Below are 16,813 nucleotides of genomic sequence, written 5' to 3'. Positions count from 1 at the left end.
GACCAACGGCCGTCCAGTCCTCGACCCCAGTGCTTTGGTGTAAGGGTCGGGGCAAGTGGAGTTGCTCATGTTGACTCTAGGCAGCCTGTTCACTTGTTTTAAAGTTAACAGCTTTTACAGCTCATAAAAGAATGGAAATAATGTATGACTTTATTCTCCATTGTTAGGAGACAGAAAAAAGCTGGGTCAGGAGTCTTTAGTGGTAAACCTCAAAGTGCACTTATAATATTATAGGTTAATATACTCTGTAACATGCTACTGATAATTACTAGAGGTGGAAAATAAAATGGCACAGAGCTGAATGAGATTGCAAGAAAGAAATTAAGATGAAAAGTAAAGGTATTATATAAATGCATGGAAATTATCAACACCAATTTCTTCTAGGTGTTATCTTAAGCCAAGTCATGGGATTGATTTGTATTTAAAATCTGGTCTAATATGAGTAAAGGCAGAAGAAGTCTACTTCCTCAAGACTTAAATGTATAACCACCCCAACCCCCACCAGGAAAAACAAAACTTGTGATTGGCCTGTAATAGATATATTAGATGTTATGTACAGTAGACTACCAAGTCAATAGTCTAACCAGTTGAGCCACTTCACTATTCCATTTCTTTACAACATGAAATGAATACTTACTATTAACCTTCCAAATTTCAAGAAAATGTAGAATAATTGCAGTTGTTTACAATTAGCATTTGCTGTTCACAAATATTTTAGGAAATCCTATCATAGTGTTTCCTCTCTATAAAACTGGAAAAAAACCAAGTCGTTTTGGGGAATACAGCAAGGCAATCTTAGTTCACTTTTTAAATGCGGAAGTCTTGTTACATGATGTTTTCATCTCTGAACTTCCAAAAGACTATAAAACAGACTCTTCTCAAATATTTTAGGATTTCATTTCAGCTATTTTCTTTTTACATTCAGAAGATTGGGTGCAGACACTTTAACTTTGCCAGGAATGTTTCTTGATAAATCCGTGTCCTAAAAAAAAAAGGGGGGGGGGGGGGCTGAATATTTTCACAATCATATTTTTATGATCTTTATTATGTCCTCTGCTGCCAAAAGAATGGCATTTCTAAAATTTTCATCTGAAATTATTTTACTTATTTTATATTGCTTCTAGCAAGACAGCAGTTTCTACCAAAATGATAGCTGCAGCTTCCATCTGCTAACAATGCAAAAACAAAAATAAAAGAATTATAACTGCTCACATTTAATTGTACCACCAATCTCTAGAGATTTTCTACAGGAATACTTTACCTTTACACTGCGGAATAAGTCTTTTTCTCTTGCTGTTGCTTCTTTGGAATGCATGAAACTATTCAAGGCTGTTTTCGCAGCTGTAAGCAGAAAATAGAAGAATCTACTTCTGTTCAGCCAAGAAATATTTAAAATCATAATTCACAAAAAGATTTTAAATACCTTTTCCCTTTTTCTGAACTCCAGGAGTAAGTTTCACTTTGTATCTTTAAAAAGGAATTGCATGTGTTACTAAACAGATTACAAAATGATTCCTAAGTCAATACTGTGGCAGCTGTTTGAGTAAACTCATAATGACTTACTTATAGTTTGTCATGGTGGTATATGGGGCACATATTGGAATGGCAAACAGCAGTACATCTTCAGAATGTGGCTGCCCTGTCAAAGAGTCAAACAGATTTTCCTAAAAAGGGAAAACAAAAACAATTAAAAAGCTATTTATACCAGCCCTAAACTAGGAAAATTCTAATAAAACAATCAATACATTTTATCATTTTCTGATAGATATATAATCTTTTACCCTTTGGGGCTATATATAAAGCAGAGCTTAATGACAATTTTCAAAATGACACTTAGATATATTTAAGAAAAAGGGAGGCATTTTTGGTTGTCATAACTGAAGCAGTATTGGGAGCAGAAACAATATTATTGACATCTATTAGTGGGTAGATGCCAGGGATGGGACAACTCCCCACAAAAAAAGAGTTATCCATCCCCAAATGTTAAAGATGTCAAAGTCGGGAAACTGGATTAGAACAGTCATCTCTCGTGCCTGTTCTTAAGGAGAAATTCTAGGGCTGCTTAGAGTTCCCATTTTGTCGGCTGCCTAGAAGATTGCCATTTTGTCGGCTGCCTAGAAGATTGCCTGTATTTATCTAACAACTTGAGTAAATTCAGATTTAGGACAAAACACTTGGTACACGTAGTGCTTACTATATGCCATGAACTTTTCTAAATGCTTTATGTATACTATCTTAGTTCTCACACAACTCTCCCGGTAGAGGCAATTATATCCCTGTTTTTCAGATGAGGAAACTGAGGCACAAAGAAAAATGTTTCCAAGGTTGTAGTTATATGTAATAGAGTTAGGATTCAAACCCAAGAATGTGTTACTCCAGAGCTTGTAGTCTTTTTTTTTTAACCCTTTTAAGTTCTAACTAGAAGTTGTGTGCCAGATATTGTGGGACCTGGATTGCAGTCAATGTTGTAGTATGAACCCCATCAGAAAATCATACCTCATTTCCCTGCTGGTCTAGATCTTGTTCTTCCTGTTTCAAATATATAAAATTTTAAAAGTCAGTTGTAACTTACATTGAAACTCTATACCATTGAAATCTATGAAGAGAAAAACTGATAAATAGATAGACTAAGTTAATACATGTGTCTAATACATGAGAAAGCAATGCCATCCAAAGAGAAAAAGGATGTGCCCTAAAGTTAAAAAAAAGACTTCCACAGAATATATGCTAATGAAAGTGTTAGTCACTCAGTTGGGTCCAACTCTTTGCAACCCCATGGACTGTACAGCTCACCAGGCTCCTCTGTCCATGGGATTCTCCAGTCAAGAATACTGGAGAGGGCTTGCCATTCCTTCTCCAGGGGATCTTCCCCACACAGGGGTTGAACCCAGGTCTCCTTGCACTGCAGGCAGATTCTTTACCATCTCAGCTGCCAGGGAAGCCCAATAATAATTATGAATATTCTAACAGTTATGAATATTTGAGTGTAAGGTTTACAGAGTAAGTAATATAAAAATCTGAAGACAAAGTGAGTTTTAATATTACTAAATAACACTGTTCGGGGAACCAAGAAAACAGTAATACATTTAGGATCCCTGTAAGCACTACCTGCACTGAATGGAGCATACAATACAACCAAAGTTTAACTGCTATGAATAAAAATACAAAGGTGAAACAAAAATTTTTTTTACCAATTTATAAAACAATAAATCCTTTGTTCAGAATTTCAAAAAGATATATTCATGCAAGAAGATATACATTAAGGCCAGACTTTCGTACTCAGCTGATGGAACAACTAGGCAACTATCTTAACTGGAAAAATGTCAACATTTCACACTGTAGTCACATTTGACATCATGTAACACAGTATATATTCTTATAGAAAAAACTAGAAGACTGCACATTCATTTCTCATTCATGGTCAACATAATCCTAATTATCTGTTTTAACTAAGTTTCCACCAGAATCTAGTTTCTCCATAAAATTTTCTAATGGCTTATGATAAACTTTTTAGGAGCTAACCAACACTGCCATTTTTATATACAGCAATTAAAATTTAGGTCTTTTAGGCTATATTTCTAAGGTAACTTCCCCATTAAGAAGAGGGTTACCACTCACCCTGGTTTTATTTTAGCACTGTAAATCCCATGTCCGGGGAACCTTGAGATCATTGGTCACCCTAATTAAGGAGCAAAAGCCCATGTGTGTGGCAGCCTTACCTTGTCATCATGTGGTTCATCTACAGCCAAGTCTTGTAACTCATGAGTGGTAACTTCAAGGGATGGAGTTTCTTTCTTTATGCTGTCTGAAACTCTTGGTCCACCTCTAGGTTTCTGGGGCTGTTTCTTCACTGGTTCATCCTTTATTTTGCCTTTCTTTCCCTTTTTCCCTTTTTCTTCTTTGTTCGAACCTGCAGACTTCATAGAGGGAAAAACAGTTAATGTTGACAGTATTTTCAGTGTTGTCAGTTCTTTAACAAAGTACTAAATGCACAGCGTATGATAGGCAGTGGTCTGGATGCCCCTTGAAAAACAAATGAAAATATTATTAAATGTTACTTACTCCCAGCAATTTCATGATGAGCTCACGTTCTTCTTCATCTTGGTCCTTGTATTTTTCCTTCATTTTTTTCATTTTACTCTACAAAATAAAAAACATTTTGGAAAAATTTAGCAGTAAGAAAATGTTAAGACATATATATAAAGAAAAGCCACTTCTTTAATTCTGTCAAAATGCTTATTCAGTAAGGCACCACTTTAACAAACAATATGGAGTCTTTGAAGATGGATAAAACCATAGTCCTCACCCTCAAACAACTGATCATCTTGTGGAAAAAAGATACACAGAATAAGAGTAAATTAATGCAAAATATTCTAAATGCAAACAAGTTTATATCTAAGATAATTTAGAGAAAGGAGACTTTTTTTTAGCTTGAGCAAGAACTGAAAGATTCATTGCATCTGGGAATACAGGAAAGGCAAGATTATAACGTAAAGACAGAACAGAGTAGTAACAGCTAAGTCATCACACATGGTTGCCATCAGGATACACATAAGAACAGGAAACGGGGCAGCAAAGTTTAGCTGGGTATTTATTGCAGAGACTCTTAATACCTTGTATTTCATCAATTAAACTACTGATTCTTTATTCTGGGTACACATCCAAATCACTCAACCAGTTTTTAAAACCACAGACATACAAGCTTCACCTCCAAAGGCTTTCATCTTGACTAGTCTTAGCTAGGACCCAAATAACAAATTTATAAAATCGTAAAGATTTAATAAGACACACAAAAAACACTATACAAGATTGACAAATCAGACTTAATTAAAACTGACAAATGCTGCTCATCAAAATACTACAGAAGTGAAAAAGCAAGTCTCAAAACTTGAAAAAAATTTTAGTACAGATAACCAAGAAAAGACATGTATTTAGGATTTCAAAGAACTCCTATAAATCAGTGAGAAAGTTGGACAACCCAACTTTTAAAAGCTAAATTAAGATTTCAGTATGTACACATTTGAATGACTTGAAAAATCCCAACAATACCAAATGAAAGTGACAATGTAAAGCAACTGGAACTCAGATACACAGCTTGGTGGGAAATTGGTACAAGTACTCCGAAAAACTGATAATACCTACTAAGCCAAACACAACATGTGCACTATAACCCAGCATTTCCACTCATAGCTATACAGGACAGAAATGCATATTTGTGAATCTAAAAGATACAGGTCTTCAATAATGAACAATATAGTAGACAGAAAGTGGCAGATGCTATTGAGCAATGCAAATGAACTGTTAGAACAACATGGATGATTCACAAGGTTGAGTGAAAGATGTAAGACAGGAATATATAAAGGATGATTGCTTTTTTACATAAAGCTCAAAAACAGGCAAAATAATCTACTGTGATTAAGACATGTTTTTCTCTGGTGGGAATACTATTTAGAAAGGGGCAAGAGTGAGCTTTCTGGAGTAATATAAACATTCAAGGGTCTTGTTCTGGGTGTTGGTTTCACAGATATATGTGGATATAAAAACTAAGCTAAAAGCAAAATATCTGCATATTACTATACATATGTAGCATGTGTACTGAATCATGTCTGACTCTTGGAGACCCCATGGACTGCAGCCTGCCAGACTTCTCTGTCCATGGAATTTTTCCAGGCAAGAATACTGGAGTAGGTTGCCATTTCCTCCAGGGACTCTTCCCAACCCAGGGATCAAACCTGGGTCCACCGCGTCTCCTGCACAGGCAGGCAGATTCTTTACCACTGTGCCACCTGGGAAGCCCACTATATGTACATTACACCACAAAAAAAACAAAAAACCTTGAGAATAAAATGAACAGTATTACCAATAAACTGAACCAAGAAATGGAAAACTCAACAAAAAGAATAGTTTCTTAGCAAAATATAACTTAGGAAAACCAACTTTGGGAAAAAAAAAAAAAAAACCTGAATGGAATTATGATTGCTAAAGAAATTAAGTACTTAAAAACCTACCCTGAAAGTGTTACTTGCTCAATTGTGTCCAACTTTTTGTGACCCCATGGACTGTAGCCAGCCAGGCTCTTTTGTCCATGGAGTTCTCCAGGCAAGAATACTGGAGTGGATTGCCATTTCCTTCTCCAGGGGATCTTCCCAACCCAGGGATGGAACCTGGGTCTCCTGCATTATACGCAGATTCTTTACCACCTAAGCCACCAGGGAAGCCAGATATCCCTAAACATCAGGCCCAATTGCTAAAAAAAAATTTCAAGGAACAAATGATCTCCATTTTATACAAAGTACTGCTGCTGCTAAGTCACTTCAGTCACCCCATAGACCACAGCCCACCAGGCTCCCCCGTCCATGGGATTTTCCAGGCGAGAGTACTGGAGTGGGGTGCCATCGCCTTCTCCAATACAAAGTACTAGAGAGCATAAAAAAGGAAAAGTACCAAATTCACTTTATGAAGCTGGTATCACCTAGATACCCAAACAAGGCAAGGACAATATTAGGGGGTTTTATTATGTAATTTATACCACATGAACTCATTGAGGAAGAAAAATAGATGCAGAAAAAGCATTCAATAAAATTTAACTCATGATTATTAAAACTAGCCCTTTGTAAAGGATATCTACCAACAACCCACAAGAAACATACTACAATGTTAATAATCTTAGAATTAGTCCCTTTAATGTATTACTATAACAAAGAGGCATGCTATTCTTACTTTTATGCCACACTGTACTGATGTTTGAGTCAGTACAAGAAACATGAGAAAGAAAAGCAAAGCCATCATTTGCAGACTGCCTAAATTTCATCTGTAGCTGCTGCTGCTGCTGCTGCTGCTAAGTCACTTCAGTCGTGTCCGACTCTGTGTGACCCCATAGCAGCCCACCAGGCTCCACCGTGCTTGGGATTCTCCACACAAGAACACTGGAGTGGACTGCCATTTCCTTCTCCAATGAATGAAGGTGAAAAGTGAAAGTGAAGTCGCTCAGTCGTGTCCGACTCTTTGCGACCCCATGGACTGCAGCCCACCAGGCTCCTCCGTCCATGGGATTTTTCAGGCAAGAGTACTGGAGTGGGTTGCCATTGCCTTCTCCTTCATCTGTAGATGAAATGTTAAATACTCAGTAAGACTGCTTAATACTATCAACTGGACAAATACCCTTAGCGCATACATATGACTTTTTTTAAGATAATGACTAAAAATAAGAATTGCTGAGTCAGAGGGTAAATGCACTGTTAGGACTCTTGATTAGAATTCCCATGGTATATATTCAAACTTGTACTGAATGACTGAATACACATTATCTATTAATTTGATGGGTGAAAAAATTCCCCTTGTTTACATAAACATTTCTCTGATCTACCCCCTACCCTGCAATTTGCCCTATCAATTATATTGAATTATATTGACGGTTCTTTTCTCCACCAGATATTTACTTTCAGTTCCGTTCAGTCGGTCAGTCGTGTCCGACTCTTTGCGACCCCATGAATCGCAGCACGCCAGGCCTCCCTGTGCATCACCAACTCCCGGAGTTCACCCAGACTCATGTCCATCGAGTCAGTGATGCCATCCAGCCATCTCATCCTCTGTTGTCCCTTTCTCCTTCTGCCCCCAATCCCTCCCAGCATCAGAGTCTTTTCCAATGAGTCAACTCTTCGCATGAGGTGGCCAAAGTACTGGAGTTTCAGCTTCAGCATCATTCCTTCCAAAGAAATCCCAGGGCTGATCTCCTTCAGAATGGACTGGTTGGATCTCCTTGCAGTCCAAGGGACTCTCAAGAGTCTTCTCCAACACCACAGGTCAAAAGCATCAATTCTTCTGTGCTCAGCCTTCTTCACAGTCCAACTCTCACATCCATACATGACCACAGGAAAAACCATAGCCTTGACTAGACGGACCTTAGTTGGCAAAGTAATGTCTCTGCTTTTGAATATGCTATCTAGGTTGGAAATAACTTTCCTTCCAAGGAGTAGGCATCTTTTAATTTCATGGCTGCAGTCACGATCTGCAGTGATTTTGGAGCCCAAAAAAATAAAGTCTGACACTGTTTCCCCAGATATTTACTTTAGTATTTTTTAAAACATTACTAGCCACTAATTTTGAATGCTTCATACCCTTTAAAACACAATTTATCATTCTGTGTCTAGATTTTATTCTGCTTCACTTTTCTACCTGGCTGTTCATTAATACCATTCTGTTTTAGAAAGTCTTAACAGTAAATGTTTTACTACCTAGTAGGGAGATCCATCCTTCATCTTCTTTTTCAAGACTGCCTTAACTATTCTCTGGTATGTATTCTCTCAAATGAACTTTCAAATGTTAATTAAAAATCTCAATTCTTTTTTGAATGATTTCATGTTGAATTTGCATAGTAATACAGGGAGAATTGATTTTCCCCCCTTTCATCCCTGGTCCAGGAATTGAACTGAGTCCATGCACCACAACCTGTGAAGCCTGCATGCCTGGAGCCTGCACTCTACAAGAGAAGCCACTGAAATGAGAAGTCTGTGCACTGCAACTAGAGAGCAGCCCCTGCTTCCTCAACTAGAGAAAAGCCCAAGCAGCAGTGAAGTCCCAGCACAACCAAAAATAAAAAACTCCATAGCTGAAGAAAACTAAATTAAAAAAAATTTTTTTTCAAAGGACTTTAATTTTCTTAAAGATACACCTATACATCAGTTCACAATCTCTACACAGCTACATTTTTTAAAGTATAGTCAATATCCACTACCTCCTCTTTCTTCATCTCCTACCTTTATAAAATATGTAAGAACTGTAACCAAAATTGCATTAATAATTGAAAAAGAAACGACTAAGTTAAATTATCAGATCAGCACTGCCAGTTTTTAGCTGAGCGTCTCTGGCAAATAAATCAATCTCCTACTCCTCTTCTACATAACTTGAGAGTTTCTGTATAGATGATCTTAAAAGAACAGAAAGTGATCTCTATGCTCCCTAACACTATCTTTTCAACTAATTTTCAAAAGAAGTCACACAAGATTATTCTTCTGTTTCACTTAAACCTTAAAAAAGGAACCTCACAACTTCACTTGTGAATCATATAGTGCTAAATATTACCTTTTGTCCTCGTTTCATTGGCTGAACAACCGGGACATTTTTGCTTGTATTCTGATGAGTTTCAATGTGTAGAGCATTTTCTTTTTCTTTGTCCTTTGCTTCTGTCACTTCTAAATCCCCTGAGTCATTTGGAAGCTTCTTTTTCTTCATTTCCCTAAATATAAATGAAATGGAAAATATCTTAATCTTAGAATTTCAAATTCTTAATACCCTAAAAAAATGACACGTGGAAGGGAACGTGTATGAGATCGTGCCTTCTGCTTAACTTGTCATCACCAGGCTACAGTATAAAAGGAATGCAAGTCATCACACTAGAAAAGCTAAAAAATTTCCTCTCATGCATTTATGATTCTTCCTGGAATCCAGACTCAACACAGTCATCCTTGACTTATCCTGATTCAGTAGCCACATTCAGTCCCTCAACACCTTGATGGCCAGGCAAAGGGATTTGTAGTCTTTGTCCTTGGCAGATGTTAAATATTCAGTAAAACATTTGTGGGTCTGTCAGTGGAATAAATGGATCTTAGAAAATAAAGAGGAAAGGAAAATCCTATTACTGTGCAATCACATTCCCAATGCCTCTGCTCTAGTCCAAGTCCTTATCACTTACCACCCAGACTTCCTCCATATTTCCCCCATAATCTGTTCTACATGAACTTTCACATTAATTTTCCATTATTGTTTACCTATGTCACATTCCCCTTCAAAATCTTCCAAAAGTCCTCCTCACATCACTTTTAAGGTAAGTCTAGAACACTTAGCTTGTTATTCTAGGTTCTCCACTTTTGATTCAATTTCACGTTGCCAATTTTATCATCAATTCACAAACATGAACATTTTGTTCCTTCCGCCTCAATCTACTTGTCCATTTCCCCAAAGCACTCTCAACATTACTTCCAAATACCTATCACCTCCCTGTCTTTGATCATACTTATTCTCCTTGAAGTTTCTGACCTTAACTTGCATTATCTAAGATGCAACTATTATCTTCAAGGTAAAAACTTCTGATGGTATTTCCCAAAACACTTCAGTGCACAAAAAATTCTTATTCCTGAAATGCTGTATCACTTTCAGATAACACTATTTACAGACTTATGGCTATTTATTGGATCCAGGACTCAAAAGCTTCTTGAAGGCACAAACTTTATATTTTCCCTCTTTGTATACTACCATAGTATCTAGCATAATACCATACTCATAAATACCAGCACTCAGTTTTCTGTAATTTATAAAGATGATCAAACAAAAGGGTTTATTATCCATTCCAATCTAGGGCCTCTTTCTGGAGTGCTTTACCGGTTGTAGTCTTTTCACCCTCCAGTAGTTGTCCCAGTTATCCCTTTCACTCTTTATCTTTTTCTGTTTGCCTTCTAAGCCCTATTATGTTAAAGGGAAAAAAAAAAAGGGGAAAAAACCCCCAAGTCTTCCTCTTACATAAAAATTGCCTAATTTCAGTACAGGCATGCCTCAGAAATATTACAATTTCTGTTCCAGACCATTGCAATAAAGTGAATATTGCAGTAAAGCAAGTCATGACTTTTTTGGTTTCCCAGTGCATATAAATTTATGCTTATACTACCCTGTAGTCTATCAAGTGTGCAAAGCATTATGTCTTTAAAAAGCAATTGTATATACCTTAATCAATACTTTATTGCTAAAAAAAAATACCACCACCTAAGCTTTCAGTGGCTCATAATCGCTTTACAATAGAAACAAAGTTCACTGATCACAGATCACCTGAACAATTAATAATAAAAAGCTTAAACATTGCAAGAATTTTCAAAATATGATCCAGAGACATGAAGTAAAAAAATGATGTTGGAAAATGATGGCAATAGATTTGCTCCATACAGGGTTACCATAAACCTTCAATTTGTTAAAATTAAAAATCTGCAAAGCACAATAAAATGTGGTATGCCTGTATTCCTCTTCACTTTTGTCCATAGTATCATAGAATCAGCCTATTTAATATACTGCAATTATTACCGTACACATTTATGTAATAAAAGGTCTGTTTTGTGTTACTTGACCTATCTGATTACAGTGGCAGACTGGGCCCTTAAAAAACAAAAACCTGTTAGAGCTGAATGTAAAAAACAAAACAAAATTTATGCTAAATCTTGGTAATTTTAATGAGATCTTTATAACAGCCAAGTGATCTGTCATAACCGAACTGTCAATTATAAAAAATAGATGCTTTTCAGTTAAATAACACAAGTATATTTACCTTCTTTCCTTGGCTGACAAATGCCTTCGGCTCTGCAATTTACTGTCACTCTATTAAAATTAAAAGAAAAACACAAGCAAATACAAACAATAACATCACTAATGTTAATTTTTCAAAAGCCAAAATTAAAAAGTAGAAAATTATTATTTATTGAGAATGACATGATGTTCTTCAAAACACTTTGAAGAAAAATGTTACCATATTAGAAGATTCCTCTTTTGTAGACAATTTCTGAAGGGACCTATGGAAACAAACAGAAAGAGGAGTCCACAAGTCTTTACAGGCATTCAGTTACAAAGTCCCCAAACATTCCCATATCACTCTCCTAATTAATTATTGGCAATGCTATACATTTTCAAATTTGGTAAAATTAGAAAAAGTATAATCAAATTGCTAATCCTAAAAAAAAACCTGCTTAGTCTCACTTTATATTCTTAAATAGCTGACATGTATTGGACACTGCGAGATGCTTTACATGCATATAACCTTCACAAAAACCCTATGAAAGGTGGTACCATTCTCTTTTCACGAAGAACGAAACTGAAGCTTAGACTCAGTCACTTGCCCAAGGACCCACTTTAAGACTCAATACTGGTCTGACTTCTAAGCCTTTCCTAACTACTCAAATAATAAACTTTTTATAGCTATGGTGTTTACCTAGTGATCTGTGAGACATTAAAGACTAAGACACCCTTTTAAAAAAAAGTGTAATTGCCTTTTTATTATTAGAATTTATAAACATTAACTTGTTTCTATTTTCATCTAGTTTGGCAACTTTCATATTTACTGTATTTTTCTACCCTGGGTCCTGAGATTTTGAGAGAGTTCTACCCCCTTATCAAATGGTGGACAGTAAGATTGTAGGACAATGGAGGATAAAAGCACTGAAGTCAATCTTAGCATTATTTTTATAAGGTCATCACTCCCAGCTTACAAAATAAGACTGAAAATTATGGCTTTGAAATTACCTTTGGGACTGAAGGTGGGACAAGTCAATGGAAGTATCAGGATAATTTAATGTCTCTTCTCCTTCATCCTTCATTTCACCAACAGGTTCCTGATCTTTTACCACCCCCTCAGATTCCCCTTCATCTTCAGAGCTTTCTTCCTGAATTAGTTCATTTAGTTCATTGCCACCACTCTGAATAGTAACATCCTCTTGGTCAACCTGAGTCACGAGCTCCACTTCCACAGGAGTTTCATGTAATTCGTCTTTATCTTCTTCACTGCTACTTTCACCCCCATCTGCTAAATTACAATGAGGAAAGTCAGAATGCTATCATCACAACCAAGTTAGATGATTTCCTTGAAAACTTCATAAAAATATTCTATTCACTCCCTCGTTCTCCAAAACATCACCAGAAAAATACTGGATCATCCCCAAAGGTTACTCTGACTTAGATAAAAGGAAACTCGGTATCAGGAACTGACTGGAATAAATGATCTCCAAGATCCTATACCACAATAAATTTCGTAGACATTACAATCATTTCTGCAATGAAAACTGTATCTTGTCTTTGTTATTTCCGAAACAAGAAAAATAGAAGCAGGTATAGAAATTCTGCCAATTTTATCATAATTTGCACATGAGAACTGAAATGAAATAAAACAAGTTATGTAACTGGCACACAGAAAGTGTTCACACTTTTGCAAAAGGAACACCATCTAGTGGTAATAATATGGTTCAGTTGTGCGTGTGTGCGTGCTCAGTTGCTTCAGTCACGTCCAATTCTCTGCAACCCTATGGACTGAGGCCCACCAGGCTCCTCTGTCCATGGATTCTCCAGACAAGAATACTGGAGTGGGTTGCCATGCCCTCCTCCAGGGGATCTTCCTGAACCAAGGATCAAACTCGTGTTTCCCGCATCTTCTCCAGTTACCTCACCTATAAAAATGAGATGCCACCAACCAAGGATGGTTGTGAGAATTCAATAAAAAATAATGTAAATAAAGTATTCATGTCAGGAACATGGTGAAAATTCAATAAAACAGAATCATGTACAACAGTAGTTGTTAAGTGAAACAATGAGATTTTATTCTTAAGAAGCAATGACTGCAGAATATGTAAAAATAACTTCGAGGGCATATATTCCCTAGTTCCTTTAGGTAGGCAGGTTAATTTATTCCAGCAACCATAGCTGCTCTCTACTTGAAGCAAATATATTATTAAATCAAGGTAAATTCTCATAAGAAACTGCATGTATAATAACTCATCTTTGTATTGCTTCCAAATCCTAAATCCAAAAGTAAATACTAATTTATATACACCTGAGTCTATCTCTAATGAACACATTTTTGTATTACTCATTAATACTGGGTTTCCCAGGTGGCACTAGTGGTGAAGAACTCTCCTGTCAATGCAGGAGACCTAAGAGACCCGGGTTCAAACCCTGGGTTGGGAAGATCCTCTGGGAGCACAGCAACCCACTCCAGTATTCCTGCCTGGAGAATCCCATGGACAGGAGATCATGGCAGGCTACAGTTTACAGGGCTGCAAAGAGTTGGACACAACTGAAGCGACCTACCATACATGCATGCATTAAATATTGAAGTTTTATAATATAAACATACATTCAAGTATTGGTTATGGATTCAATTAAACACTTATAATTCACTGGAGTAGGTATACTGAACATTTCAAAAAATGAAAATTCAATAAAGTTGATAACAAGTTGGGTATTTTTGAAATTTTAATTATCCCCAAAGAAACGATCTTCTAAAAATTCACAAGCAAAACTAGACAATGGAAAACATTATAAGCTACTTTATTAAAATCTGTATACTACCTAGCTGTTCCATTTCTTCTGATATGAGTTCACTTGTACAACTTGCCAGTGTCTCCATGTCTTCATCCTGCACTCTGACTTTTCGTTCACCCCGATGTCTCCAAACACAAGACTCATCTACCTACAGAAACAGTTCTTTTCATTGGTGGAACTTTAGGTAAGACTAGTGAAAATCAGGGGGAAAAAAAAAAAAGAAGAAGCTGAAGAATACCTTAAATAGGAAGCTAAACCCCATCATTAGATGTGAAGGAGGAAGGAAATTCTTTTTTCCTGCAAAGATAGTGTACATTTTTAAAATTCCATTTTCTGCATTTTATGATTTTAAGATATCTGACATAGTAGTCAAATCTGTTTTTTTTTTTTTTTTGCTGTCATCAAGCAACATTTTCCATTAACAGACTTTGGCATTATGTATAGGAATAAGAATTAAGAAAGAAAAATTATGAATGCTTGCTCTCATCTTCTGGGTTAGTCAGATCCTGAATAATCTATTTTTAGAAAAAGGTCACGCTATTTACTTTCTTACCCTTATAAACGTAAACTATGTGAAAGAACACTGTCATTAATAAAAAATATATATGGCATGAGCATGTCAAATGCTAAATTTGCCAAACCACAGTAAAATCTTATTTAATAACATACTTCATATATGAAATCAGAATAGTTTCTGTTCTGAGAATGTTAGCAGATGGTCTTCAAACCTGTCTCCACAATCCACTGACAAGTCATTACCTCTTATCATGAAGCTTCCTGTGGTCAAATACTCCCCAGTTGGTGCTGTTTTAGATACCTGAGAAACACAATGATACATTATACTCTTGTCTTAAACACATTTCTAAGATTTTCACCTGAGAAAGTAAAGCCATATTAAAGTAAACAGCAGTATGTCCTGAAAAGTTTATAATTTAGCAAAAATTCTTAACACTGAAAGGATAAATATCTCTTCAAAGATAGGTGTAACTTTGTCAGTAACAGAAGAAATAACCAAGGATATACTACATCAATCATTTTCAAATGCCGTGGACCAGAGCCACAACTGACCCACATTGCCTCTCATGTGAGATAAAACAAGAAAAATAAGGATGGTTTAAAAAGCTTAACATAAAGGTATAAAACTATATTAACGCTATTTATTACATTAAATCCTTTTCTGAGATATTTTTCCTGGCCTGGGTGGGGGAGGAAGAAATAATCTTTCATCTTATTTATTTGGGGGGGTGGGGTGGTTAATGAAATAACCTTTCATTTTAGTAAATAAGGATAATAGCTTATTTTTAAAAATATATTCTAACTTGGCAAAATAGGAAGTGAGCAATATAATTCCACAATTTAAAAAAATTTTACACATCTGTGAAACACCCAAATCTGAGAGTATCTTTACTAGTAATAGGTATGCAAGGGAGTAAATTTAAGCACACTAAAAAAACCTATTCATAAAAGAATCAAAACCATTTTTATTACACTGCAACAAGGCATAAAAAATAACCCCAGAAGTGATATTAATTTCCTAAGAACACAGTATTACAGCACAACAGAAAACAAATATAAACAAATATAAAATGAAACTAAATCTAAAGGAGGATAATAGTATTGAACTTTTTTAATCTTGCTGTATAACTTTAAGACTTTGAAAAGCAATGTGAAATCATATATGGAATGAAGTACCATCAAGAAAATAGCATTAACCACAAAAAAATGGCAATTACTAAAACCAAGGGTATAATAAAAAAAAAAACCCACCACCACCACCACTGATAATCCACTTTACCGGAAAAGCCAAAGAGAATTCAGAAAATTTCAACAAAGGTGAACAGGTGAAAGACCTTTTAGGTCAGTGTGCCAGTCATAACTGGAACAGTCTATCCCATATAACTGCATGGATCACTCTAAGTCTTTGCTCAAATCTTACCCTTCCAGAAAGGCTTTCCCTGACACTATATTCAAAATGGTACCCTGTATCACTCTCTATCCCCTTACTATGCTTTAAAAACACTTTGTTACCTGCCACTATATATTATTCTTCAATATCAAAATGTCAACTCTTTCACAAGGTACTTTGTCTGCCTTGTTCAATTCCATACCCTCAAAATTTGGAACAGTTACCCTTCTCACTAAATTAAGAAACAGGACCACAGCCCTTATTACCTGATGATGGTACACCCACCAAGCACTAGTGATAACTCGAGCGTCCCAAGCAGCACTGTAGCAAAGAGCCATTGTGCCAGCTTCAGTCAAGGTCCGAGGGGGAATCGGTTCTCCTGTAATAATGACACTACAATGTATCAGTACCAAAGTATGGACTCTCTAGAGCAAGACATGAAAACCATATACAGGATGACAGGTTAATTTCTCTTGTATTTAAATAACAATATCACACTTTAACTTCAGTAGTGTATGAAGCTACTATTTTTATTTTAAAAATGTATTTATACAGCAGGTTTTTAAATGGTCTAAGTAAATAAGTTCAGAAAATATCCTTTCACTTTTATCAGTAATTCTAACCTCATTCTAGAAAGGATAATTTAGAAAAACCTATTTAAAGGTTAAAGACTGCCAGAATTACTATATTGCCTAAAAAGTAAAAATCAAGAGCATATTAACAGATCCCTAGGAATTCAAATATTTTAAAACTGGGATATATTCACATACTATAAAATTCACTTTTAAAGTATACAATTCTGAGTTTTGATATATTCATAAAGCTATACAATCATTAATT

At 35.8% G+C, this 16,813-nt stretch overlaps 1 protein-coding gene and 1 long non-coding RNA gene across 3 annotated transcripts in view; one reads left to right on the top strand and one right to left on the bottom strand.

The window, feature by feature from the left end:
- Window positions 1-523: 523 nt before the first annotated feature.
- The window catches only part of NEMF (nuclear export mediator factor), a 52,011-nt gene continuing 35,721 nt past the window's right edge, over window positions 524-16,813 (bottom strand). Inside the window, exons 19-33 of one of the 2 annotated variants that reach the window (XM_006063145.4) lie at window positions 16,240-16,352; window positions 14,827-14,884; window positions 14,306-14,364; window positions 14,095-14,215; window positions 12,277-12,553; window positions 11,507-11,549; window positions 11,309-11,358; window positions 9,082-9,235; window positions 4,063-4,140; window positions 3,720-3,917; window positions 2,497-2,529; window positions 1,564-1,664; window positions 1,424-1,467; window positions 1,262-1,341; window positions 524-982 (exon numbers count right to left, since the gene is read on the bottom strand). In XM_006063145.4, coding sequence (XP_006063207.2) covers window positions 905-982; window positions 1,262-1,341; window positions 1,424-1,467; window positions 1,564-1,664; window positions 2,497-2,529; window positions 3,720-3,917; window positions 4,063-4,140; window positions 9,082-9,235; window positions 11,309-11,358; window positions 11,507-11,549; window positions 12,277-12,553; window positions 14,095-14,215; window positions 14,306-14,364; window positions 14,827-14,884; window positions 16,240-16,352 — 1,487 coding nt within the window. In that variant the 3' untranslated portion in view covers window positions 524-904. Of the gene's footprint in view, window positions 983-1,261; window positions 1,342-1,423; window positions 1,468-1,563; window positions 1,665-2,496; window positions 2,530-3,719; window positions 3,918-4,062; window positions 4,141-9,081; window positions 9,236-11,308; window positions 11,359-11,506; window positions 11,550-12,276; window positions 12,557-14,094; window positions 14,216-14,305; window positions 14,365-14,826; window positions 14,885-16,239; window positions 16,353-16,813 lie in introns of both variants that reach the window. The other variant, XM_025295809.3, reaches the window with a different exon arrangement.
- On the top strand, window positions 7,971-8,532 carry LOC123328093. Its single transcript, XR_006542857.1, has 2 exons — window positions 7,971-8,291; window positions 8,421-8,532. It is a non-coding gene; the product is annotated as an uncharacterized LOC123328093 (long non-coding RNA).

This window comes from Bubalus bubalis, chromosome 11, assembly GCF_019923935.1.
Source record: "Bubalus bubalis isolate 160015118507 breed Murrah chromosome 11, NDDB_SH_1, whole genome shotgun sequence".
NCBI classification, from domain to species: Eukaryota; Metazoa; Chordata; class Mammalia; order Artiodactyla; family Bovidae; genus Bubalus; species Bubalus bubalis.
The sequence above is the reverse complement of the archived record's forward strand: the minus strand, read 5'-3'. Positions and strand labels throughout refer to the sequence as shown.